The following is a 26,152-nucleotide window of genomic DNA, read 5'->3' as shown; positions in this document are numbered from 1 at the left end:
GAACGTTGTGTTTTAAAGTATTATGCCTCGTAAACACCATCGGACTTTCCGACAAAAAAAAGTGGGATTTTGTTTGAAGGTTGTTGGCTCCAACTTGTCTTGCATACACACAGTCACACAAATGTTGGCCAACAATTACAAATGTGGGAACGTGGTGAAGTACAAGATGTACGACGAGCCGTGAAAAGGGAAGTTCGATAGCCAGTGTGGCTCCTTCTGCTTGATTCCAAATATGTGTGAATGTTTGTGTACACACGGTCGGAAATCCCGACAACAACGTTTTTTGAGAACCTGCTAGCCAACATTTGTTGGAGGAAAGTCCGACAACAAATGTTCGATGGAGCATACACACGGTTGGACTTTCAGCCAACATGCTCACATCCATCATTTGTCGTCGGAAAATCTGATCATGTGTACGGGGCAAAAGACACATTTTCAGACTTGACATATTTACTTTAACAGATTGATCTAGCATGCAAAATCAGAAGGATTTCACAGTACCAATATACAGTACTGAAAAAGAGTGAAATTTGAAGGGCCACATTTTTAATTCTGGACATATAAAAGCAGCACAACATTTAAAATAACTTACGGCTGCTTGTCGATGTGTATTGGAAAGAATTCCATGAATCTTGACCTTCTCTTTTTCCATTTCATCTATGTTGACCCATAAATCCCGGCTGGCAGGGTCCAATGGACCAAATATTCTGGAGGTGTAATATTTATGATCCCTATCCTCCTGAAACAAACAAAAATACAGATTGATGAGGAGTGAATGTCAGTTGCGTGGTTTCTTGGCAAAGCAAAATTCTCAATGGAGTTACAGGTAAATTACAGCTTAGTTGTAAGTTATTCCAGCAAAATCAAGGAAAATCAAAGTGAAACAAAAGCATTATTAAATTAGATGTTGGTCTTCTCTGAAATGTATTTAGTTTGATAATGTTCTGTGTATCATACACATTTGCCTTCTTTTAAATAAAATTATTGTTTTAACCTTTTTCATCCTATTAACCATTGCTACTGATCTCACGCAACCACTCCTACGATGGCTGCTGTAGTACATCTTCTATGAATGTGAGAGTAGAAAGTGAGGGCGTAGTCAGGTTCTCTTGAGGAGGGGGTGAAGCAGGCTGGACAGAGGAATCAGTACAAGGGACACATTCTACTGACTGTTAGTTATGTCCTTCTGCTGATTTTTCTGTTTGTGATTTTGGCTGCACTAAGACTTTAAAATACATCTAAAGCCAAAAACCCTTTCAATTTGGATAGAGTTGGGAAGGTCTAAAACTCTTTATTTAATTGTAATCAGAAAACAATCACTGATATGTTCTTTTAATTATATCTAAAAATATATATATATATGTATATATATATATATATATATATATATATATATATATATATATATATATATAGATAGATATATAGATATATATATATATATATATATATATATAGATAGATATATAGATATATATATATACAATTATCATTAAAAAAAAACACTTCTATTATTAAACAGTGCAAAAACTAATATTAATTGAACAAAAAATGTAATACAAATGAACAGTGATCAGAAGCAATTATTTTTGCTGAGAAAGACTGATATTCTACTAGACTGATTTACTAACCTTTGAAAGGACCGTATCATCTGCAAAAATAATTTCTGCAAAAGAAAGCTCTTAATACTTACCTGTCTGGTGGGTGGGAAATCCAAACTTCACTATCTTCAAAAACTATGACTTCTGGCAGAATAGTCAGCCCTACTCACTTCCAAGAGTGTCAGATGCTTGCATCCCTTGTTGCATGCCATACCATGCCATGGTTACAGCTACAAACCCATATGTCACTACCAGACACTATAGTGATGTGCTGGTGATAGGAGCTGCCATATTGCATAGTGGAGGACCAAGTATCCGACACAAATGGCATGAAATGGTGGAGATTTTTCAGCCACCAAAGTTATTTTGATTTCAATGAGGAAAAGATATTCAAGAGTCTCTGGGACTTTGATATGAGTTCATGCAAAGTAGCGAGAGGCCAAAAATATTCAGAGTGTTCACTGGCTCAGGTTAGGTTGCTCACAACAGATAAGTCTACCCTCCAATAGGTACACAGCAGGTTACCAGAAAAACATTCACCAATAAAAGGGGTGCCAGACCGAAGGCTAAAAGAGTCAAAATTAGGTTAAAAAAAAAAAAACAGCCAACATGTTTTGGGGGCAGAACAATATACTTTAAATGTAAATGTGACTGGTATAATCCATGATTTTCTATAATTGTTAGACTTATATTTATACTAGTCACATTTACATTTATATTATTTTGTGTTTTGCTGAAGCCCTGATAAAGGGGTATTATTTTTTCTGACCCCCAAAATGCACTGAATGTTTAAACCATTGGTGCATTTTTTTTGGTAACCGACACCCTCTGGGGAAATAAGTATTAAGAATCTTCATTGGCAGGAATGAATATAGAAAATAGTAAGCATGTGGCTGGGACTTTATAGGCACCTTTAAACTTGAGTAAACATAGTAGAATACATACAAAATCTTAAAACCACAAGATTATTTATTTAACCACTTACAGACCAGACCATTTTGCTGGTCAAAGACCAGACCACTTTTTGCGATTCGGCACTGCGTCACTTTAACTAACAATTGCGCGGTCATGCGACGTGGCTCCCAAACAAAATTGATATCCTTTTTTTCCCATAAATAGAGCTTTCTTTTGGTGGTATTTGATCACCCCTGCGGTTTTTATTTTTTGCGCTATAAACAAAAATAGAGCGACAATTTTGAAAAAAACGCATTATTTTTTACTTTTTGTTATAATAAATATCCCCCAAAAATATATATAAAAAAAAATTTCCCTCAGTTTAGGCCGATATGTATTCTTCTACATATTTTTGGTAAAAAAAATCGCAATAAGCGATTATTGATTGGTTTGCACAAAAGTTATAGCGTTTACAAAATAGGGATAGTTTTATGGCATTTTTATTAATAATTTTTTTTTTTTTACTAGTAATGGCGGCGATCAGCGATTTTTATTGTGACTGCGACATTATGGCGGACACATCGGACATTTTTGACACACTTTTGGGACCATTGTCAGTTATACAGCAATCACTGCTATATAAATGCAGTGATTCTTGTGTAAATGACACTGGCAGTGAAGGGGTTAACCAGTGGGTGGCAGTGTAGGGGTTAAGTGTTCCTAGGGGTGTGTTACTAACTGTGAGGGGCTGGGCTTTCATTTAGTGAACACTGATCTCTGCTCCAATCACATGGAGCAGAGATCAGCGTCACTAGTTGCTAGGCAGAATGGAGAACTGCTGTTTACAATGGCATTTCTCCATTCAGCAGTCCCATGAAACGATCGCGGGTATGCTCGCGGCGATCGAGTCCGCGGGACCCGCGACCGGACTCACGGGGGTCCCGACCGGCACGCTCGCGATGGCAGGGCGGCATTGAAGATCGGACGTACCTGTACGCCAATATGCCTGCCCGTGCCATTCTGCCGACGTACATCGGCGTGCGCTGGTCAAGAACCGGTTAACAACAATTACAAAATATATATCATGTGATCCTGAAAGTTGCTGATAGATTGAATATACCTATTGGCAATAATATACAGAATCCAACTGTTGGAATTGATAGCAACCCTTGTGACCATTACCCAGCAGTAGTGGAGTTAGTGGCTTCTGAGTGGGTCAGTTGAAGTCACCATTCTATATATTTTAAATCACATGGCTAATGTTCCTTTTGGTCTATGTATCATATAATATACCATATGCACCCCTGAAGAAGACAACTGTTTGAAATGCATTGGGTTACTCCATATTAATAGATATGAGACTTTTTAAGCAGGGGTAGGCAACCTCGGCACTCCAGCTGTGGTGAAACTACAAATCCCATCATGCCTCTGCCTCTAGGAGTCCTGCCTGTGTTTGTCAGGGTCTTGCAATGTCTCATGGGACTTGAAGTTTTACCATAGCTGGAGGGCCGAGGTTGCCTACCCCTGCTTTAAAGAAAAACATGCAGAGAAAATAGTGGTATATTTTTTTTAGCCATCTTGTACAAGGACTATAAAAACTTTGTTTGATTAGCCATAATATATCATTTTAATTGTTAAATAAAGAAGCTTTGTGATTTTTTATATTTTGCATATATTCTTTTATATATATATATTATATTCTCAAGGTGCCTATAAAGTTTCAGCCACATGCTTATTATTCTTTAAAGTCATTATTTATTTGGAATGTTGGAACAATTTAGCATTGAATAATTGACCTTTTTATTAAGTCATTTGCAGGATTGTTTTTTTTTTTTTACATATTAAACAACAAAGTTGTTGACCAATTTACCATGGCATGGTATGGCATGCAACAAGGGATGCAAGCATCTGTCACTCTTGGAAGTGAGTAGCGCTGATTATTCTGCCAGAAGTCATAGTTTTTGAAGAGAGTGGATAGTTTGGATTTACCGCCCACTAGACAGGTAAGTATTAAGAGCCTTCTTTTGCAGAAATCATTTTTGCAGATGATACGGTACTTGTAAAGGTCAGCAAATCAGTCTAGTAGAATATCGGTCTTTCTCAGCAAAAATAATTGCTTCTGATCACTGCTCATTTGTATTCAATTGTTTGTCACTTAATATTAGTTTTTGTTTAATACAATTTTTTTTCTTTTTTTAATTAGTCTGTTTTTTAATGATAATTGTATATATATATATATATATATATATATATATATATATATAGTTGTTTTTTTTTTTTAGAAATTAAACAACAAAGTTGTTGATCAATTTTCCATCAAGTTCAGAGGCATATTAAAGTGAATATAAAATCATTTATAGAAAGGAAAAAGCTATAAGCAAACATTTTGAATTCTTATTAAAATTCTTATTAAAAAGCTACTACAGATATGACTCAAGATGAAGCTGTTTTATTGGAAAAAAACAGGAATACAGAGACAGGATACAAAAATCATAACCATGTAGCTCCACTAGAAAGAACATTATATTATGTAGCTAGTAGCAGTTAATCACATTAAACTGGACTTGTCCTGTAATGTTGTCGATGTTTTATGGTTTCTGCAAGATACTTCTTCAATTCAAGGAACCAAAGAAGTGGCTTGGAGAAGCTAAGAAACATCTTCAATAATCCAGAATAAGTAAAGTTAAATGTGATTAACTATTAATAGCTACGCTGAGACCTGAATAACTTAGAACCTTCTCAGATATTACATCATGCAAGCATCAAACACAGCACCATGATCTAGAGGCAGAAGCAATCACAATATAATATAAGGATTTTACCAAGTGTAATACAAAAGTGGGCATAACTATTTTTATTAACTTGCATAGGCCATTCTAATTCTACATGTTGGTAGAGTAACTCTTCCTTTAAATAGCTCTTCTTCTTCTTCTTCTTCTTTTTCACAGCAGGTAAATAATCAATTCCAAGCAGAAACAAAATGTCATTGAGCTCTTGATGAAGGAGAGGTGCATGCTGTCCAACATTTACAGTAGGCTACAGAATGTTTATGGAGATGACACCATTGATAAGAGCAATGTCTTGCCATTGGTGACTTTTATCAATGTGTCATCCTTGTAAACATTCTGTAGCCTTCTGTGGTTGTCGGACAGCCTGCACCCCTCCTTCGTGAGGACCTCAATGAAGGCACCTTACTTTTGCTTGGAATCCATTAGTTAACTATAGAGGAAGAGTTAGTCTACCAACATGTGAAAAAACTAAACATGTGAGATAATTAAAAAGTTATGCAGACTCTTACATTACTTTCGGCATAGTCTTCATACATGAAAGTGGTTGTATAAACAGCAGGCTAATAATTTTTCAGAGCTTTTAATTTATTTAAGGAATATTTCATTGTTGCAAAATGCGATCTTTTTTTTTTTTTCATGACTGACACAGTAAAGTAATAGTGAAACTGACATAAAAGAAACATTAAATATTCAACTCATTTATACACATTTGTCAAATTCAAATTTGATCTCTTATCATTTAATTATTTTGTGATAGTAAGATGATAACCCCAGCTGATGGAATTAGGCAAGGCACCACAATGAATTCAGAGCCATCCTCTCCTTTTAGGTCAAGACAATTTATTTATTATTAATTCTTCCTCTTAAAAGACAGCCAGCGAAATGTCATTAATTGTTTCAAGGATAATCTTCTTGAGGTTAATTAGCTTATACAGATATATAAGAAAAAGGATTTCAGCTTCAATTAACCTATTAAATAATATAACTAAAAGGCATAACACAGGGGTCCGCAGAGCAATTACACAATAAATTAAGCTCCTAAAATTTCTAAAATGCATTAATCGAATGTAGAAGAGTTAAACCATTTTAAGGCATTAATTTACAGAAGTAAGAGGAAAGTTCGTAGGAGGTCAGGAAAATAAACCCTTGACTCGTACAGAGAATAGAGAAGAGCAGATAAGAGCAAAAAGCTTTTACCAATGAATTTGCCTAAAATTTTACTCTGCGGTGCCTGATGATCTGTGGATGCCTGCAAATGCAGCCGTAGGAGAGAATGGTTGATCGGCAGCATTTACCCTCATCATTGCTAAAAAATTTGCATGCTTAGCAAAGTATACAAGAAATATTAGATAAGGATTGTAGTGAACCATTTTGCCACCAAATGTCACTGAAGCTTAGAATTTAGCCAAATTTAGCAGCATCAGTTATCTTGGTTTTAACTTTATGACTCGTATGTCAGTTTGACACAAGGGTCTGAGAAATAGGAGTACACACAGGTGCGTATTCCCTTTTTTTGGGCTGCAGCTTTGATTAATGTTCTCACAGAATAGAGTATTGTGCATGAAGATTTATAAAGGTGTATTACAATCACAAAGTGGTATCACAAAGTGGTTAAATACATCTGCCTAGGGTGCTGGAATTTTACAGTATAGTCCATTTGAGATGAAAAAGATTTAGAGGCCGAACAATTTCTTTTTTTGTTGCTGTATTCCACAGTAATATATTTTATTTTATATCTATTTCGTATGTGTGTCCCCCTTCTATTTTGTGTAAGAACAGCCCTAGTGAGATGCTTCCAGCCTCCCATGCTTAGTGTTAGTTTCAGTTTCCTCCTCCTTGTGTAGGGAGGGCTTAAGTTTTGTGACAGAAATGTCTTTTCACCTGAAAGCAATACACAGAAAATGCATCTCTTGAGTTACCTACAACTCTACCTTCCAGGCCTGGACCTTGACAAACAAATAGGCCTGGGCATTTTAGGCTAAGCAGCCCATTTAAAAAAAAAAAATACAAATAATGACAACTACCGGTTTCTAGCTTCAGACACTGTTGTAGCAGACCGAGACCCACTGGTGAGTGCCAGGTGCATGATATATGCAATATATAAAAACCACAACAGATGTTATAATCCATCTCCACTCTATCCAAAATGGAAAAAAAAGTTTTCCCTTTAGTTACACTTTAACAGTTAGAGAGGTTCCAAAAATACCAAAATATTTAGGAAATTCCTTATGGCACCTTTTAAATAAAACATAGCACTGTGCATTAGATACATGCTTGTTTACAGTCCCCTGGAGTTCCCCTTTAAGTGGAGCCTTCTATGCCCACCAGCCTGCCTTTGACACCTCTGGTCCCCCTCAATACTCCTCCTATCACAGCATGGACACCATTACCATGCACTCAGACTGGCTGTGACCTCTCCCCTGGAAGCCACTTTTGCCACAACCAACATGGTTGATTGTCTCTTTCTGTCCCCTGCCTGGACTACTTCCGACTGCCTCCAGCAACATGGCGTCTCTATGGTAATGGGTTGTTTTTCAGTGCCACTTTTCTGGAGTCACTGGAGCATAGACAAAGGCTGCAGCCCGGGCAACAGTGCACATTGGGAGTTGTATCCCGAGGTCACGCTTCAGGTGTGTATTTATGACATGTCTACAGCACCAGCGCACCGCTCCATGTCCATTCATGCTGTGTGTGTGATGATGTGTGGGGCAGGAAAGGCACATGGTGGGTGTCTGTCTGATTATCCATCCTTAGGACATGCAACCCTGTTGCCCCTGGACAAATGCCTCGGTGTGCCCTACGGTCAATCCGGGTCTGCTATCTTCTTTTTTTCCTTTTTCCGTAGAGGTCCTCCAGGGCTCTGTCCTCAGACCCCTTCTATTCTCTATCTACGACTCCTAGGTCGACTGATAGCCTCTCATGGCTTCCAATGCCATCTCTATGCTGATGGCAACCACATCTATCTCTCAACTTGGAAGTCCACTTGCATATCACTACATTACTAAATGACCTACAGTATCAGTATGGATGTCACATCACTTTCTCAAACTGGGTCCTTCCAAAACTCACTAAGCCCCAGTGGGTGGGACAAAATGTATAAGAGGGAGAGGTCAGTTGGCGGAGACATGTAGGCTATAGCAGATTCTTACTTGTATGTCATGGTGGCTGGTCGGGAGAGTGTGGCAGAGGTGAGTATGCATCAGATGTGACATGGAGACGAGTGAGGGGAAGATGGCCCCCACCCATCTCCATATCATTGCAGAGCAGAAGCAACGTCAAAACGCCACTTCCGCCCATAGCACCTAAAGGGCCATTTTTTTTTATTGCATTTTAGTGTAAATATGAGATCTGAGGTCTTTTTGATCCCAGATCTCATATTTAAGAGGTCCTGTCATGCTTTTTTTCTATTACAAGTGATGTTTACATTAAAAGTGACACTTTAAAAAAAAAAAAAAGAACAGTGTAAAAATAAAAAACAAAAGGTAAAATAAATAAGAAATTTTTTTTAAACGCTCCCCGTCCCGACGAGCTCGCATGCAGAAGCGAACGCACACATGAGTAGCTCCCGCATATGAAAACGGTGTTCAAACCACACATGTGAGGTATCGCCATGATTGATAGAGTGAGAGCAATAATTCTAGCCCTAGACCTCCTCTGTAACTCAAAACATGCAACCTGCAGAATTTTTAAAACGTTGCCTATGGGGATTTTTAAGGGTAAAAGTTTGTCACCATTCCACGAGCGGGTGAAATTTTGAAGCGTGACATGTTGGGTATCAATTTACTCGACATAACATTATCTTTAACAATATAAAAAAAATTGGTCTAACTTTACTGTTGTGTTATTTTTTTTTAATTCAAAAAATGTATTTCTTCCAAAAAAAGTGCGCTTGTAAGACCGCTGCGCAAATACGGTGTAACAGAAAGTATTGCAACGACCGCCATTTTATTCTCTAGGGTGTTAGAAAAAAACGTATAATGTTTAGGGGTCCTAGGTAATTTTCTAGCAAAAAAAATGTTTTTAACTTGTAAACAACAAATCTCAGAAAGAGAATCGGTCCTTAAGTGGTTAAAAATAAAATAAATGTGAATATTTGCATTTGTCCCCATGGTATTAAAATCCCCTCTTAAAACCTCCTATACAGCATCGCTGCTTGAAAATGGACGGGCAGCACCTACGTGATGACAAGAAACGTGCTGATAGGAAGAGTAAGCAGACAGATGACCTCATCAGTCTCCTGCTATATTACTGTGAAATCAACATGCTGTGGGTGGACTGAGGACATCAATATTACCCCTTCTACAGTCCTTTGCTATAAAAGAGAAAGTAGTCTCATCTGCCTAGCTGTGCTGTGTGACATAGCTGTGTAAAACTAAAAACTGGATTGACAGAAATACAAATCTTTAAACAGATCCCTTATATGTATTTCATCTGTTTTGCTGGGATTGAAGTGTGAAGCTGATCACATAGAAGTATATAAGCAAAAAAGGAAACGATTTGAGTTTATTTAAAGCTACCATGCAAATGCATAAGGGCTTGTTCACACCAGGTGTAGCATGGGAACACATGCAAAATTTTGTGCTTTCTTTCACCGCACAAAAACGCACGTCTTTTTTGCAGACACACATGGGTGCCATTAATTCCTAATTGCACCCCTACGTGAACAAGCACTAACACCTGGAAGATAGCGGTTCCTCTGTCACTCGACCCTGGCCCTGGGTACAATCCTCGTATTAGGCTAAACAAATGCTGGTGAGACTCAATGTATCATTTAACTGGCCATTGCCAATATTATTTCAGTGCGATGCTATTTGGTTGCTTTGCAGAAGACGTTTCTGTTTATAGAACGCGCCCCATTGAAACAGAATTACAGGGCCACATCCAAGCCAAGAGGTGTTTTCACAGAAGACAAAATGAGTTTTGAAAGTGGGACTTCTGAGAGCTGGACGTTTGCCCAGAAGCAATTTAATATCCCTCCCGACACTTCCCAGTCTACATAATGCTGCTGTAAGCTCAATTTCCAGGGAGGGCACTCAGAAGTGCAGCGACAGAGAACAAAAAATATATATTTCATTGTACTAGGTATATTAAATTTCATCATCATTTGTTTTCTTCTTTATGAAAATTATTCAAAGGGGAACGCCAGCTGATGTTGTTTTAGCATAACACAAAAAGTGCCAAAACGACCACTGCGTGTTGTTAATTAAATAATAAAAAAAAAGTAATGAATAATAAATAACAGACCATACAACAATGTGCTACTTAGATCTTTATTTAAAATAAATCCTTTGCTTCCTTTTGATAATGCATCTTCATTCTTGCTCTCTGTAGCCTGGGTCCAGGGTTAAAGCTTTGGGTTCAAGGCTCCCCACAGCTAAAAGCCCCAAAAAATAAATAACCAAAATTCAATATAGCCTACCAGAGCACCTGACTTAATGGGATTCCCATGTGCATACTGGGTAACATGGAACTAAACTGTCTCAATCAACTACCGTATTTATCGGCGTATAACACACACACCCAAGGTTAGGAGAGAATTTTAAGGAAAAAACTTTTAGGAGGGAAGTTTAAGGAAAAAAACGTACATTAACCACTTTCAGACCGGACCAATTTGCTGATCAAAGAGCAGACCACTTTTTGCGATTCGGCACTACGTCGCTTTAACTGACAATTGCGCGGTCGTGCGACGTGGCTCCCAAACAAAATTGACGTCCTTTTTTTCCCCACAAATAGAGCTTTCTTTTGGTGGTATTTGATCACCCCTGTGGTTTTTATTTTTTGCGCTATAAACAAAAATAGAGCGACAATTTTGAAAAAAACGCATTATTTTTTACTTTTTGTTATTATAAATATCCCCCAAAAATATATAAAAAAACTTTTTTTTCCCTCAGTTTAGGCCGATACGTATTCTTCTACATATTTTTGGTACAAAAAAATCGCAATAAGCGATTATTGATTGGTTTGCGCAAAAGTTATAGCATTTACAAAATAAGGATAGTTTTATAGCATTTTTATTAATAATTTTTTATTATTATTTTTTTTACTAGTAATAGCGGCGATCAGCGATTTTTATTGTGACTGCGACATTATGGCGGACACATCGGACATTTTTGACATTTTTTACACATTTTTGGGACCATTGTCATTTATTTAGTATTCACTGCTATATAAATGCAGTGATTCCTGTGTAAATGACACTGGCAGTGAAGGGGTTAACCAGTGGGTGGCAGTGTAGGGGTTAAGTGTTCCTAGGGGTGTGTTACTAACTGTGGGGGGGTTGGGCTTTCATTTAGTGAACATTGATCTCTGCTCCAATCACATGGAGCAGAGATCAGCGTCACTAGTTGCTAGGCAGAATGGAGAAATGTTTACACGGCATTTCCTAATTTCAGCCGTCCCGTGAGACGATCGCGGGTATGCCCGCGGCGATCAAGTCCGCGGGTCCCGCGACCAGACTCACGGGGGTCCCGACCAGCGCGGGAGCGCGCCGCCGGCGGTGCGCTCCCGATGGCAGGGCGGCATTGAAGATTGGACGTACCTGTACGCCAATATGCCTGCCCGTGCCATTCTGTCGACGTACATCGTCATGCACTGGTCGGGAACCGGTTAAAATGCCCATCAAGGCAGCCTTATCAGTGTCCATCTGCAGCCTTGTCCATGATTGCGGGGGATCGGCATATAACGCGCACTCACAATTTTTCCCTGTTTTTAAGGGGAAAAAAGTGCGTGTTATACACCAATAAATACGGTATTTGTAATCCTTATGCCGCTAGCGATAGTAAATAGATAGGAAGGTATATTATATTTACTTGTTTTAAACTTTTTTTTTTACCTATCTTCAGTTGCTTTCTGGTCTAGGCCAGAAATGCATGTATGTCATTTATCCCAGGAGTCTTCATGGGCATTTTTGTTTTCTTTCACCTGGAGGACAGCAGGAGGGACTTTCTCAGCTAAGGACACCCTCTTGCCTCCGTGCCTAAGCTAAGGGCAGATAAATTCCAGGAAGCAGATGCTATATAAATCATTTGCCCCTACTCAACATGGCCACAGCAAGAAATACTAGCGAGTTGTTTATCAAAGTGATTTCTCAACAAAATAAAGCATGGAGACATGGATGGATGGGTGAATTTGCTTTGAATATTAAAAATCAATGATGTAGCCTTTTCGGTTTGTGGTGCTCAGATACAGGTTCTGCTTTAATTCAGCCAGTACAGCAGTTGTTGTGTTCTGGGACTCCTACCCTGTTTCTCTAGGTGCACCAATGGGTGTCCTATAAAACACATATTCCAGTATATTTGACAATGTTATTCATAATGATGTGGCTGTAATTTGATAGATAAGAATGCAGCACTCAATAAAATCTATAGAGAACAGACTACAAGTTTTACACACCCACATTCTTATTATCCAATTTGGGAAATTCCTACACTAATAGATGGCAGTGTCAGAGAGCAACCTAAGAACCAACAGAATTGGCCAAATCCAGATGGAATACCGGGCTTAATGACAACAGTATTGCAGACAATGAGCTGGAGATGGAACAGAACGAAGTGTACCCACGTTCCTAAAGAAAAACATGATTTGGACATCGCCTTCATTCTGTCACCCAACTGTGTTCACAAAAACGATACAATGTTTTCACAAATAGCTTTTCAGTCAAAACACGTTTTTTTTTTTTTAATTAAAAGGAAACTCCAAGCTTAAAGCGGGAGTCCACCGGGACTCCGCGTTTTTTTTTTTTTTTAAAAGCCAGCAGCTACAAATACTGCAGCTGCTGACTTTTAAAATAGTGACACCTACCTGTCCAGCGTGCCCGCGATGTCGGCACCCGAAGCCGATCTCTAGATCGACACTCGAGTGCTGCCGCCGCCATCTTGGGTATGGGAATCAGGAAATGGAGCCTTTCGGCTTCATTTCCCGGTTCCCTACTGCGCATGCGCGAGCCGCGCTGCGCAATGAGGACGGTCCCCGCTGCCTCTGGGATCTGTGTGTTTCCCAGCAGGCAGCGGGGCACTTGCGAGAAGGGGCGGGCACTTGCGGAAAGGGGCGTAAGTTACGCCCCTTTCCGCAGAGAGCTATCCCGGAAGTGGGTGCAGTTACCTGGATTATCCAGGTAACTGCACCCCCCTCCCCCCTGAAAGGTGCCGATTGTGGCACCGGAGGGGGGGAGGGTTCCGATGAGCGGAAGGTCCACTTTAGGGTGGACCTCCGCTTTAAGCTGAAGTTGAGGTATGGCAAGCAATTTTTACATTGGTCTGGCTTGGACAAATGTGAGTATGTATGAAGCAAACCATAGGCTCCCCATGGAAGCTGGAAATCACTGGATTAGGTATGGCTACTTCAGTTATCTCCACTGGATTCTGGGTCTTGTTGTGATCATCTGCCCTGCTGCATTGTGAAAACAGGAGGTTGCTTGCTCAGCGCAGGTGACATTATACACGTCCCAACCACCCTATAGCCAAAGGACGGCTACAGTGCGGTAGACTAGTTCAGGGAGGCCCCCTGCAGCATGCATCAGGCGTGTTCTGTGACTGCTGTGTCTTTCATAGCTGATCACAGTAAAGGGCCATTCACAGTGGCCCTTTGTCATGTGATCAGCTGTACCCAATCACAGCTGATCATATGTAAACAGACTTGTCAGCTATTGGCAGTCCTTTCCTCACACGCTGTGTCTGTGTGAGGAAAGAACAGCCAATATCAGGCAAGGCTGTCCGTATATTGTTTACACTTATAATCAGGGCAATCCTATTAGCACCAATCAGTGCTCATCAGTGCAGCCTCATCACTGCCCATCAGTTCAGCCTCATCAGTGCCCATCAGTTCAGCCTCATCAGTGCCCATCAGTGCCACCTCATCAGTCATTGCTGCATCATCAGTGCCCATCAGTGAAGAAGAGAAATTACTTATTTGGAAAAGTTTATAACAGAAAGCAAAAAAAAGCTCTACTGTTCACAAACAATGATAAAAAATGTCATATGGGTACAGTGTTGCATGATCGCACAAATGTAATTCAGTGCGACAGTACTGAAAGCTGAAAATTGGCCTTGGCAGGAAGGGGGTGAAAGTGCCCCAGTGTTGAAGTGACTAGACAAGTTAGAGATGATGGTGACACAACAATTTCCACCTTGTCCAATCAGAGAAAGCTTTGCGTTCCCTGGGAAAATGCATGTCTCTGAATGGTGCCTGTGCCAAGCGAGCGACTTCCTTTGTTCAGCGAGCAGCAGGGCAGCCCCTCAGCACAGAACTCAGATTCACTACATTAGAGATGCCTGCTACAGTGATTTTCAGCTTCCATGGGGATCCAACAGGTATGGAACTGATCCAAGTTGGACCAATGTAACTATGTAAAAATTGCCATACCTAAACATCAGCTTTAGGCTAACATGCTGGAAGACAGCAGGGAGGTGGGCATGTAGAAGCTTTGACTTTTGATCCGTAATCCTTTGCTCAGGAGCTTCAAAATATTTCAGGAACCTATGGGCTGCATCATTCATTTCCATGTGTGTTGGAGATTTCTGCTTAGAGCTTATGTGTCTGTCTGGCATCTACTTTAGATAAACCAATGGCAGCCGATCCATAGAGGGTGCCGGATGTCATCTCCCCTATCCATGTGGCCGGCCCCCTGATCTACATATCAGTGGTGCCAGACCATGGATTCCAATGCGGGGTGGGTGTTTGTTTGAAGCACTTGATTAGAGCCAGAGGCTCTAATAGGCTTCAAAAAAGAGTGGCCTTGGAGTACAAAGCATTGCGCTCCAAGGCCACCCAGTTGTGTGACCATAGCACATCAATTTTTGTTATTATCACACTAATCAGGAGGCAGGTCTGTGAGACCTGTTTCCCGATTGGCCAAAGCGTCAGATGATCCTACAGTATTAGATGGCTAGAACTTTGGTGGAAGAGGAGACACGGCAGACGAAGCTGGAGGAGCAGACACTGGAGCCGCTGCATCTGCTGCCTGCACTCCAGGAGAGCACAAGAGGACACCACACCCCCTGCCACACAAGCGCTTAATTGACGGACCGCCCTCTGGCATTCGGGGGTGGGGTGCTGTTTTGTTTCAGTGCCGTGCCACGCCGTGCCCCCAAAAGAAGAATCCACCAGCCGCCACTGGATAAAATCCTCTGATGGTAAATTTAAAGACATGAAGGTGACTATACAGACTGTACAGTTTTGTATAGTCTCTTAAAGGGTAACACCACCTAAAAATATCAGTTTGTAGTTGACATACTCAGTTATTATGTCTTTTGTATACTTCAGTAGGGAGTCACTTGCTGTTCAGCCCACTTTCATGTTATTATCATATATTGAAATGCATCAGATTGGTATTGTTTTGTAGTATGCTGGCATCCAGGGCAGTTTGGGGCAACAACAGTTTGTTTACTAATGCAATCTGGGTATCTTCCTCTGTCTTCCCCTCCTATTTACAGCTAGTTAGTTTAGTGCTTGCTAGACCCTTCCCACTTCTTCCACGTTCCCTCAGTCAGTGTTAGCTATTTAAAGAGACAGGGCTTAGGAAAGTCATTTTCTTCTCACACTTCAATAGACTGAAAAACGTATGGCAAAAATCAAATAAGTGATGTTGCGCTCCCTTAAAATAGATAAAAACTCTAAGGTGCCTAATGCTTACTATTGGTTGCATACAAAATTGCATACAAAATTGCATATACCAATACTATAGACCCGACTATCGTGACAAAACGTAGTCCATAAATAAAGTGTCAAGTGCTAAAAATACAGTGTTTACACAATATAAGAGTGTCCAGTGCTTGATAAAAATCGCATAAATCAAAAGTGCCTAATGCTTACTATTAATTACATACACAGTTACATATGACTGCACAGTAATGTAAACTCATCTCTAAGAATCGCATAAATCTAAAGTGCCTAATGCTTACTAATATTTACATACACAGTTGCATATGACTGCACAGTAATGTGAACTCATCTACCGTGACCAAAAGTAATCCGTGAATAAAGTGTCAAGTGCTGCAAATTATACTTAAAACATATGACATTTGCACAATATAAGAGTGTCCAATGTTTCATAGATCCAAAAATCGCATACACCAGTGAAAATATGTCATGCAAACGAACTGGTTCCTCAAAAAACAATTAATGCTGCAAACTGTATTGGAAATTACATATATGTGGATCACACAGTGCAATTAAAATATATAAAATAAAATAAGAAAACACACAGTCTCTTAAAACGGCATATATAAAGTGCCACGTGCTTCGTACATTGCTTCTCCAGGTACAAGGTGCCAGACAAAACAGTGTGTACACACTCCTGTGCCTCTTCAGTGTTCCACACTCATCAAGTGAAATGGCCCCTTACCTTACTGCTGTAAGGCAAACAGCAGAAAACAGGGATCTCAGGCTATCCAGGTGGTGTATCCCTACTCCCGGGTTATGGATATTGTCCCCACATCAGTTATTAAAATGACAGGATCTCATAAAGACAAGAAAGGGGAGGGCTCCAATGGTGAAGTACATAAACATTTTTTATTAAAACTAAAACCAAAACAGTGGAGAGGTACTCACAAACGACAAATAGGTAATTCACAGAAAATTAGCCCAGCGTTCTGTTCGTATCTCGGACGCTACTTCCGGTATCCTAATTCCTCCTATTCCGACGCGTATCGTCATGTGTCACATGACTTCATCAGGGAATGGGATATAGGTGTACAGAAGTGTCTTTTATATTGGCGTATAGGGCGGCCATTGTTCCGAAGTTTCCCATAGATTAACATTATGTCCGCCATTTTCTAGAGGATCGGGCTACAACCGCGGTCATTTTCCTTGTGTCTAGCCGTCGGCCATCTTCCCGAAGTCCTCTCATAGGCCAAAGTTGAATAGGCCATTCAACTATATTCGCCGTCGTATCCTAATAGTGGCCGTTTTCTAAACGAACGGGCTACACCCGCCGCCATTTTCCCTATGTCTAACTGTCGACCATTTTCCCGAGGTCCTCCCATAGGTCCAAATTACAAAACCCATTCGACTATATACGTCTCCATATCCTATATTTACTTATGATCGCAACCCTTTTCCAGGAGAAATACAAGGATCATACATCTCCATGTAGGCGAAATAATATTGTTATTTATGTATCCAATGATAAAAACATCCGAACAGACTTTATTACATTAAAACTATAAATGGGAAAATATTAAGGGGAAAAAAAGGGATCATATAAAACAGTACCAATAATGGATCTGTCCGGCACATACCATATGTCGAACATGGGTTGCCTCAAATAACATATATAACAGGGCAATCCACTATCAGGCACTGTGCAGGTAATTATATACCTGCACTGTAGAGGAATACTAGTCCCCATTTTATGGGGCACTTTGTGAGGAACGGACTAGCCGGCAGATCCTCACTATAGTACATGAAAAGAAGAGGGGTCCTACCAACCCAACTAAAAAAATGATATATTATAAAAGGTCAGCTAAAAAGTATATTATTAACAAAAAACTTTAAAATTCCCACCTAGATTAAAACAGTTAATTTGCCCACAAGTCAATTGGGGGCGGACACCGGAAATACCGTCCGAGAGGTCCATAAATTTACACAGGTCAAGTAAATATACATACTAAAATTGGATATACATGCCCATTAATTCCTATAAAACATCATATATTAAAAAACTAAAAATCACTAATAAAACAATTAACATCAAAATCTATGTTCAGGCCTTGAGGTGAAAAAGTATCTAAAATAAAAATTCACTTAGATTCTAGTTGACTAAGTGTCCTGACTTTATGGCTACCTCTCCAATGTTTTTTGTAGGGTTCAACACCCCAAAAAGTAAGATGGGTGGGATCCCTATTATGGTGGGTGCTAAAATGTCTGGACACGCTGTATTTGTCAAAGCCACTCATGATATTTTTTACATGTTCCTTAATCCTTACTTTTAATGGCCTCTTTGTTCGCCCTACATATTGTAGGCCACAGCTACATTGGAGGACATACACAGCTCCTTCCGTATTGCAACATATGAAGTCTTTAATTTCATATGAATTACCAGTACTTGTAGAGATAAAGTTAAATTTCTTTTCAGCAGGCCTTTTTATTCTTGTGCAGGCATAGCACCATTTACACGGATAAAATCCCTTTCCAGTAAAAAACGTAACACCATTATATGGCGGGTCAGGGATATTCTTCACAATCTTATCCCTTAGAGTTGGAGCCCTCTTATAAATAAATTTCGGGTGTTGGGGTAAGATTTCCTGCAGGTGTATATCTGACCGTAATATATGCCAATGCTTCTTTATCATTTTCTCAATGCTTCTATATTGCACATTATAATTCAGTATTATTGGTACTCTATTTGGTTTATCAATAGTAGGTGTTTTATCTTTTATTAATATTTTTCTATCCATCTCTTTCACTTCTGAGATCTTACTCTCGATATCTTCAATTCTATATCCTTTATTGGTAAATCTTTGTCCAATTTTGTCTGCTTGTATCAGGAAATCCTTAGAGAGAACAATTCCTTCGTAGACGAATCAGTTGCCCCATTGGGATGTTACAAAGCCGCGTGCGATGGTGGCAGCTGTCTACTGGCAAATAGCTATTTCTGTCAACATTTTTGAAGTGTGTTTTAGTATATAGCTTCTTGTCTTCTTGCCAGATTTCTAAATCCAGGAATGAAATTGCCTTCTCACTTATTTCCCATGAAAGGTTAATACTCCTATCATTCCTATTCAATTCTTCTAAGAAAGTGATCAGGCTGTTTTTCTCCCCTTTCCACAATATTAGGATATTCCTCTGGGGGGTTTTTAAATACCGACTCTTCTTCCCATTGAGACATGAACAAGCATGCCACACTGGGTGCAAACTTTGACCCCATCGCTACTCCTACTTTCTGGTGATAATGGCTTCTGTCGTACCAAAAATAACTGTTCTTCAAACAAAAATCTAAACATTTAATTAAATATTTTCTCTGAAAGCATGGCAGAGTGGAGAATTTTCTTAGCCCCCATTTTGTGGCTTCGCATGCCTGATGGTGTTGGATTATTGTGTATAGCGAAGCTACATCTGCAGTCGCTAGTATCCAAGATGTTTCTCCTTTGGGTACTTCCTCAATCAGTTGCAATACTTGCTTAGTATCTCTCAAGTAAGCTGTGGTTTGCTTCACTACTGGTTGCAAATAGTTATCCAGGTATTGTCCAATTCTTGAAGTAAGAGAATCAATCCCATTAACTATGGGTCTCGTGGTGGATTAATCTTGTCTTTAAGTATCTTAGGCATTGAGTATATAACTGGAGTTCTACATGATTCAGGGACTAAATATTTAGCTTCCTTCTTATTTAAAATGTTTTTCTTTAGCCCCAAATGTATGACCTGTTCAAGCGCCTTTCTGCATCTAAATACCGGATTACTAAGTAATAGTGTGTATGTGTCTCTGTCCTCCAAAAGATTCTTCATAGTCTCTTTGTATTGTGTTTTAGAAAGAACTACAATACCTCCCTCTTTGTCTGCAGGGCGGATAACAATATCGTTTCTCTTTATTCGTTTATTTATACCACTTTTTATAAATTTTGGTCCCTCTGTCTTTTTAATTTTCAAGTCCTTCAAGTCTTGAAACACAGCTTTTTTAAACACATCTACATGTTTGTTATTATTTATAGGGGGGTTAAAAATTGACCTGTTCCTTAGAGAACTATGAATCACATCTGAATTTTCCACCAGTGAGCGTTTTTTAATGGGATTGCTAGCTATATACTTTTTAATATCGAAATTTATTTAAAAAAGGGCTCCAACTCTAAGGGATAAGATTGTGAAGAATATCCCTGACCCGCCATATAATGGTGTTACGTTTTTTACTGGAAAGGGATGTTATCCGTGTAAACGGTGCTATGCCTGCACAAGAATAAAAAGGCCTGCTGAAAAGAAATTTAACTTTATCTCTACAAGTACTGGTAATTCATATAAAATTAAAAACTTCATATGTTGCAATACGGAAGGAGCTGTGTATGTCCTCCAATGTAGCTGTGGCCTACAATATGTAGGGCGAACAAAGAGGCCATTAAAAGTAAGGATTAAGGAACATGTAAAAAATATCATGAGTGGCTTTGACAAATACAGCGTGTCCAGACATTTTAGCACCCACCATAATAGGGATCCCACCCATCTTACTTTTTGGGGTGTTGAACCCTACAAAAAACATTGAAGAGGTAGCCATAAAGTCAGGACACTTAGTCAACTAGAATCTAAGTGGATTTTTTATTTTAGATACTGATTCACCTCAAGGCCTGAACATAGATTTTGATGTTAATTGTTTTATTAGTGATTTTTATTTTTTTAATATATGATGTTTTATAGGAATTAATGGGCATGTATATGCAATTTTAGTATGTATATTTACTTGACCTGTGTAAATTTATGGACCTCTCGGACGGTATTTCCGGTGTCCGCCCCCAATTGACTTGTGGGCAAATTAACTGTTTTAATCTAGGTGGGAATTTTAAAGTTTTTTGTTAATAATATACTTTTTAGCTGACCTTTTATAATATATAATTTTTTTAGTTGGGTTGGTAAGACCCCTCTTCTTTTCATGTACTATAGTGAGGACCTGCCGGCCAGTCCGTTCCTCGCAAAGTGCCCCATAAAATGGGGACTGGTATTCCTCTACAGTGCAGGTATATAATTACCTGCACAGTGCCTGATAGTTGATTGCCCTGTTATATATGTTATTTGAGGCAACCAATGTTCTACATATGGTATGTGCCGGACAGATCCATTATTGGTACTGTTTTATATGATCCCTTTTTTTCCCCTTAATATTTTCCCATTTATAGTTTTAATGTAATAAAGTCTGTTTGGATGTTTTTATCGTTGGATACATAAATAACAATATTATATAGCCTACATGGAGATGTATGATCCTTGTATTTCTCCTGGAAAAGGGTTGCGATCGTAAGTAAACATAGGATATGGAGACGTATATAGTCGAATGGGTTTTGTAATTTGGACCTATGGGAGGACCTCGGGAAAATGGCCGACAGTTAGACATAGGGAAAATGGCGGCGGGTGTAGCCCGTTCGTTTAGAAAATGGCCACTATTAGGATACGACGGCGAATATAGTTGAATGGCCTATTTAACTTTGGCCTATGAGAGGACTTCGGGAAGATGGCTGACGGCTAGACACAAGGAAAATGGCCGCAGTTGTAGCCCGATCCTCTAGAAAATGGCGGACATAATGTTAATCTATGGGAAACTTTGGAACAATGGCCGCCCTATACGCCAATATAAAAGACACGTCCGTACACCTATATCCCATTCCCTGATGAAGTCATGTGACACATGACGATACGCGCCGGAATAGGAGGAATTAGGATACCGGAAGTAGCGTCCGAGGTACGAATGGAACGCTGGGCTAATTTTCTGTGAATTACCTATTTGTCGTTTGTGAGTACCTCTCCACTGTTTTGGTTTTAGTTTTAATAAAAAGTGTTTATGTACTTCACCATTGGAGCCCTCCCCTTTCTTGTCTTCATGAGATCCTGTCATTTTAATAACTGATGTGGGGACAATATCCATAACCCGGGAGTAGGGATACACCACCTGGATAGCCTGAGATCCCTGTTTTCTGCTGTTTGCCTTACAGCAGTAAGGTAAGGGGCCATTTCACTTGATGAGTGTGGAACACTGAAGAGGCACAGGAGTGTGTACACACTGTTTTGTCTGGCACCTTGTACCTGGAGAAGCACTGTACGAAGCACGTGGCACTTTATATATGCTGTTTTAAGAGACTGTGTGTTTTCTTATTTTATTTTATATATTTTAATTGCACTGTGTGATCCACATATATGTCATTTCCAATACAGTTTGCAGCATTAATTGTTTTTTGAGGAACCAGTTCGTTTGCATGACGTATTTTCACTGGTGTATGCGATTTTTGGATCTATGAAACACTGGACACTCTTATATTGTGCAAATGTCATATGTTTTAAGTATAATTTGCAGCACTTGACACTTTATTCACGGATTACTTTTGGTCACGGTAGATGAGTTCACATTACTGTGCAGTCATATGCAACTGTGTATGTAAATATTAGTAAGCATTAGGCACTTTAGATTTATGCGATTCTTAGAGATGAGTTTACATTACTGTGCAGTCATATGTAACTGTGTATGTAATTAATAGTAAGCATTAGGCACTTTTGATTTATGCGATTTTTATCAAGCACTGGACACTCTTATATTGTGTAAACACTGTATTTTTAGCACTTGACACTTTATCATCCTATGTACTGCTATAAGTTGATGTTAAATTGATTTCAACTTTTGTGCATTATTGAAGAGTTAAGCTGCCTGTGGATGGTGCCAAGTCAGCAGGTGACTACACTGCACGGACAGACTGGGTGTCAGGAAGTAAATGTATAAAGTGGCATTTTTAACCACTTGCCACCCGCCCTATAGGCAAATGACGGCTGCAAAGTGGTTTCAAAATCTTGACCGGACGTTATAGGACGTCCTCAGGATTTTGAGCCGCTGCTCTCCCCCGGCGATCGTTGTTGCGGCGTGTCAGTCTGACAGAGACTCTTTACCACATGATCAGCCGTAATTGGACAGTGAAAATAGGAAGAGCCGGTGATCTGCCGGTGCCGGTGATCTTCCGGTGTCTGTCAGACGCGAGCAGAGGAGAGCCGATCGGCTGCTCCTCTGACAGGGGGGGTCTGTGCTGACCAATTATCAGCACAGCCCCCCGAGGATGCCCACACTGGACCACCAGGGATGCCACCAGACCACCAGAGATGCCCAGCACCAGGTATGCCACCCTAGACCAACAGGGATGCCAGACAGTGCCCACAATGAATGTCAATCAGTGCCCACAATGGATGCCAATCAGTGCCCACAATGGGCATCACTAATTGGCATGCATTATTGTTTGGCACCGATTGGCATCCATCAGTACAAAACAATGCCTATCCATGCCCATCTGTGCCGCCTATCCATGCCAATCCGTGCCAGCTATCAGTGCCAATTTGTGCCACCTATCAGTGTCCATCCGTGTTGCCCATCAGTGCCACCTATCAGTGCCACATACCAGTGTCCATCAATACCACCTCATCAGTGTCACTTCATTGGTGTCACCCCATCAGTGCCACCTTATCAGTGCCCATCAGTGCAGCCCCATCAGTGCCCATCAGTGAAGGAGAAAACTTACTTATTTACAAAGTTTTGAAACTGAAACAAAAAAACATATTTTTTTTCAAAATTTTCTGTATTTTTTTATTTGTTTAGCAAAAAATAAAAACCGTAGAGGTGATCATATACCACCAAAAGAAAGCTCTATTTGTGGGAAAAAAATGATAAATTTTGGGTACAGTGTAGCATGACTGCGTAATTGTCATTTAAAGTGCGACAGCGCTGAAAGCTCAAAATTGGTCTGGGCAGGAAGGTGTTTGGGTGCCCAGTATTGAAGTGGTTAGCAGAACATCTATTCTGCACCTGAGTTCCCTGCTTCACCCAGCTACCATAGTGCATCTCTATCATTTTCTGTCTAGTTGGGTCCATGCTTAGAGTTTGGGGTGTAAGGCTCACCACATTCAATGAAAACTAAAATGTCAGGTTTTGACGGACTTAGCCTATAAATTACTGGCCTACAGTGTATGTATTTATATGAATTTATATAGAATAGGGATATTTTCGAAGCTCTGTTAGGATGTTATATTGTTTGTGTCCCCGCTAGGTTGATTCAACAGGAGTTGATTTAATCAAGGCAAAAATGCCATTTAGTTTGCAAAGGAATTTCCATTTTTTAAGGAAATTTTCCCTTAGCTTGGTGAATGTGATAAAACACCCAGTCGTGTGCAAGGAAAATAAAATATATGTATATTTTTGCTTGCATATGATTGAATAATGGATGTCAGCGGAACATCATCTTATTCGCTAAGCTCTGGGAAAATTGCCCTCCAAAGTAAACAGATTATTTTAATTTAGTAAATTGACCCCATCATCTCTATAAACCTGGTGGAAAGTGAGGGAAAAATCACACATTGTGAGTTGTCTCCAGAACAGAAATAAAGGAAAAGTCTTCGCCCTTGTACACACGGTCGGAGATTCCGACGGAATGTGTCCTATCGGACCGTTTTGTCGGATATTCCGACTGTGTGTGGTCTGCATCGGACTGTTTCCGTCGGAATATCCGGCGGACCAAGTTTTCCAACTTGCCGGTAAAATTTTCCCACAAAATGCTCCTATCGGACATACTCCGATCATGTGTAGCCTACTCCGACGGATAAAGTGCCATGCATGCTCAGATCAAATTCCTAGACCAAAGCTATTGGCTACTAGCCTGAATGTAGTCCCGTCGTAACGAAATAACGTCATCACATGATGTACAATCGGATTTTCCGACACTCTAGTCCGACCATGTGTATGCAACATCACTTCCGGACCTCTTCCGGAATTAATCCGTCTGAATTACTCCGACGGATTTGGTTGTCGGAATCTCCGACCGTGTGTACAAGGGCTTCCAATTGGGAGACTTGTTCTGGTGAATTCCGCTTTCTTTGTAGAAATTTCCTCTTGCTCCTTGTTACATATCTGAGACAATAAGTAAGGGGAAATCTCCAAAATTAGGTTCATTAGAATGTACTTACATTTTAATATATTTTACCGAACACCTGCAGATAAAAAAATGTAAATCATATTATTCAGTAAATATCTGAAGGTTGAAGAGAGTTTAAGTCTCAAAAGACTCAACAAATATCAGAGTCATGACCTGGCTTCTCTTGACTTTTTAAATACAATATGAGACCTATGTTATGATATTTAACATCTAAAAATGGGGAATGACCTTTGATGAAGGAAAAGGACAGTGGAAGAATGATGAATCAGATAAGACATCTCATGAATGAAAATAGCTGGAGGAACTTTGTCTGGTTTAACTTAAGGGCAAGCCCCAGGTACAGAGCTAAAAACACAGTCCAAATAATTATAGAAGATAAAATAATAAGAACAATAGTAATAATAAGAATAATATATTTATACCTTTCAGAAGATTTGTTTTTGCTTTCGGCTAGTTTTGTGATCCAGACACCCCTGCCAGGCAGTACAGTGAGGTCCTGCCCTTGCTTTGTGCTGTAGCTGAGCACTACTGACCAGTGGTTGTTGGTCCTCCATTTTTTTTTGGGGGGGGGCAAACAAACTCGCCACCCACCTCTTACCCGCCAACTCGTCCACCTGCACTTATCCCATCCAGGTCCCGGCGGCTTGCCTGGCTTCTCCTCCCGGCCAATCCGGTTACTTCTCCTTCTGGCCAATCCGGTCTTAGGACCCGCTTTCTGTCCTGATTAGCCAGTAGGAAAAACACTATGACAATAGCGAATGTTACGCCCTGAGCCCAACCTTTTTTAAGCCAATTATAGCCTCAGACTCTAATCATGTGCTTCAAAAAGAAAAAAAAACCTGGAAACCCTTGCGTCCGGCGCCCTGCATGGAGATTACGGGGGAGCAGCGCCCCAGCACTCCTTATGGTCCAGCTACCACTGCTACTGACTAATTCTAAATCTGTCCCAGCCTGTGATTGGAGGATGAATTACAGAATGACACTGGGAGGGAAATTTTTTCTGTTCTCTGCTTTTGTTAGTGTTAGATGGATTGGCTGACATTGTTGCCCCACCAGGAAACTCCCAGTAGTCCCGATGGCCAGTACATGCCTGGCTGTAGAGAGTTTTTGCGGTACCATTTTTCAGCATTTTTTTAGCAAAACTATACTCCAATAAAAGCTTATAAACGCTGATAAATGGGAAATATATGTTTTTTTCAGCATTTTTAAGCTTTTATTAGAGCATTTTTACACCTGAAAAACTCCTCTGTAAACCCACTATTTCTGGGTTTAT

At 39.9% G+C, this 26,152-nt stretch overlaps 1 protein-coding gene across 1 annotated transcript in view; it reads right to left on the bottom strand.

Moving 5' to 3' along the window:
- Nucleotides 1-26,152, bottom strand: part of PLXDC2 (plexin domain containing 2) — an 811,301-nt gene that overhangs the window by 411,117 nt on the left and 374,032 nt on the right. Inside the window, exon 3 of the mRNA XM_077490934.1 lies at nt 593-739. Coding sequence (XP_077347060.1) covers nt 593-739 — 147 coding nt within the window. The remainder of the gene's footprint in view (nt 1-592; nt 740-26,152) is intronic.

This window comes from Lithobates pipiens, unplaced genomic scaffold (genome assembly GCF_037356315.1).
Source record: "Lithobates pipiens isolate NorthernLeopardFrog02 unplaced genomic scaffold, aLitPip1_a1.2 Scaffold_19, whole genome shotgun sequence".
NCBI classification, from domain to species: Eukaryota; Metazoa; Chordata; class Amphibia; order Anura; family Ranidae; genus Lithobates; species Lithobates pipiens.
This window is presented reverse-complemented; position numbering and strand designations above follow the sequence as displayed.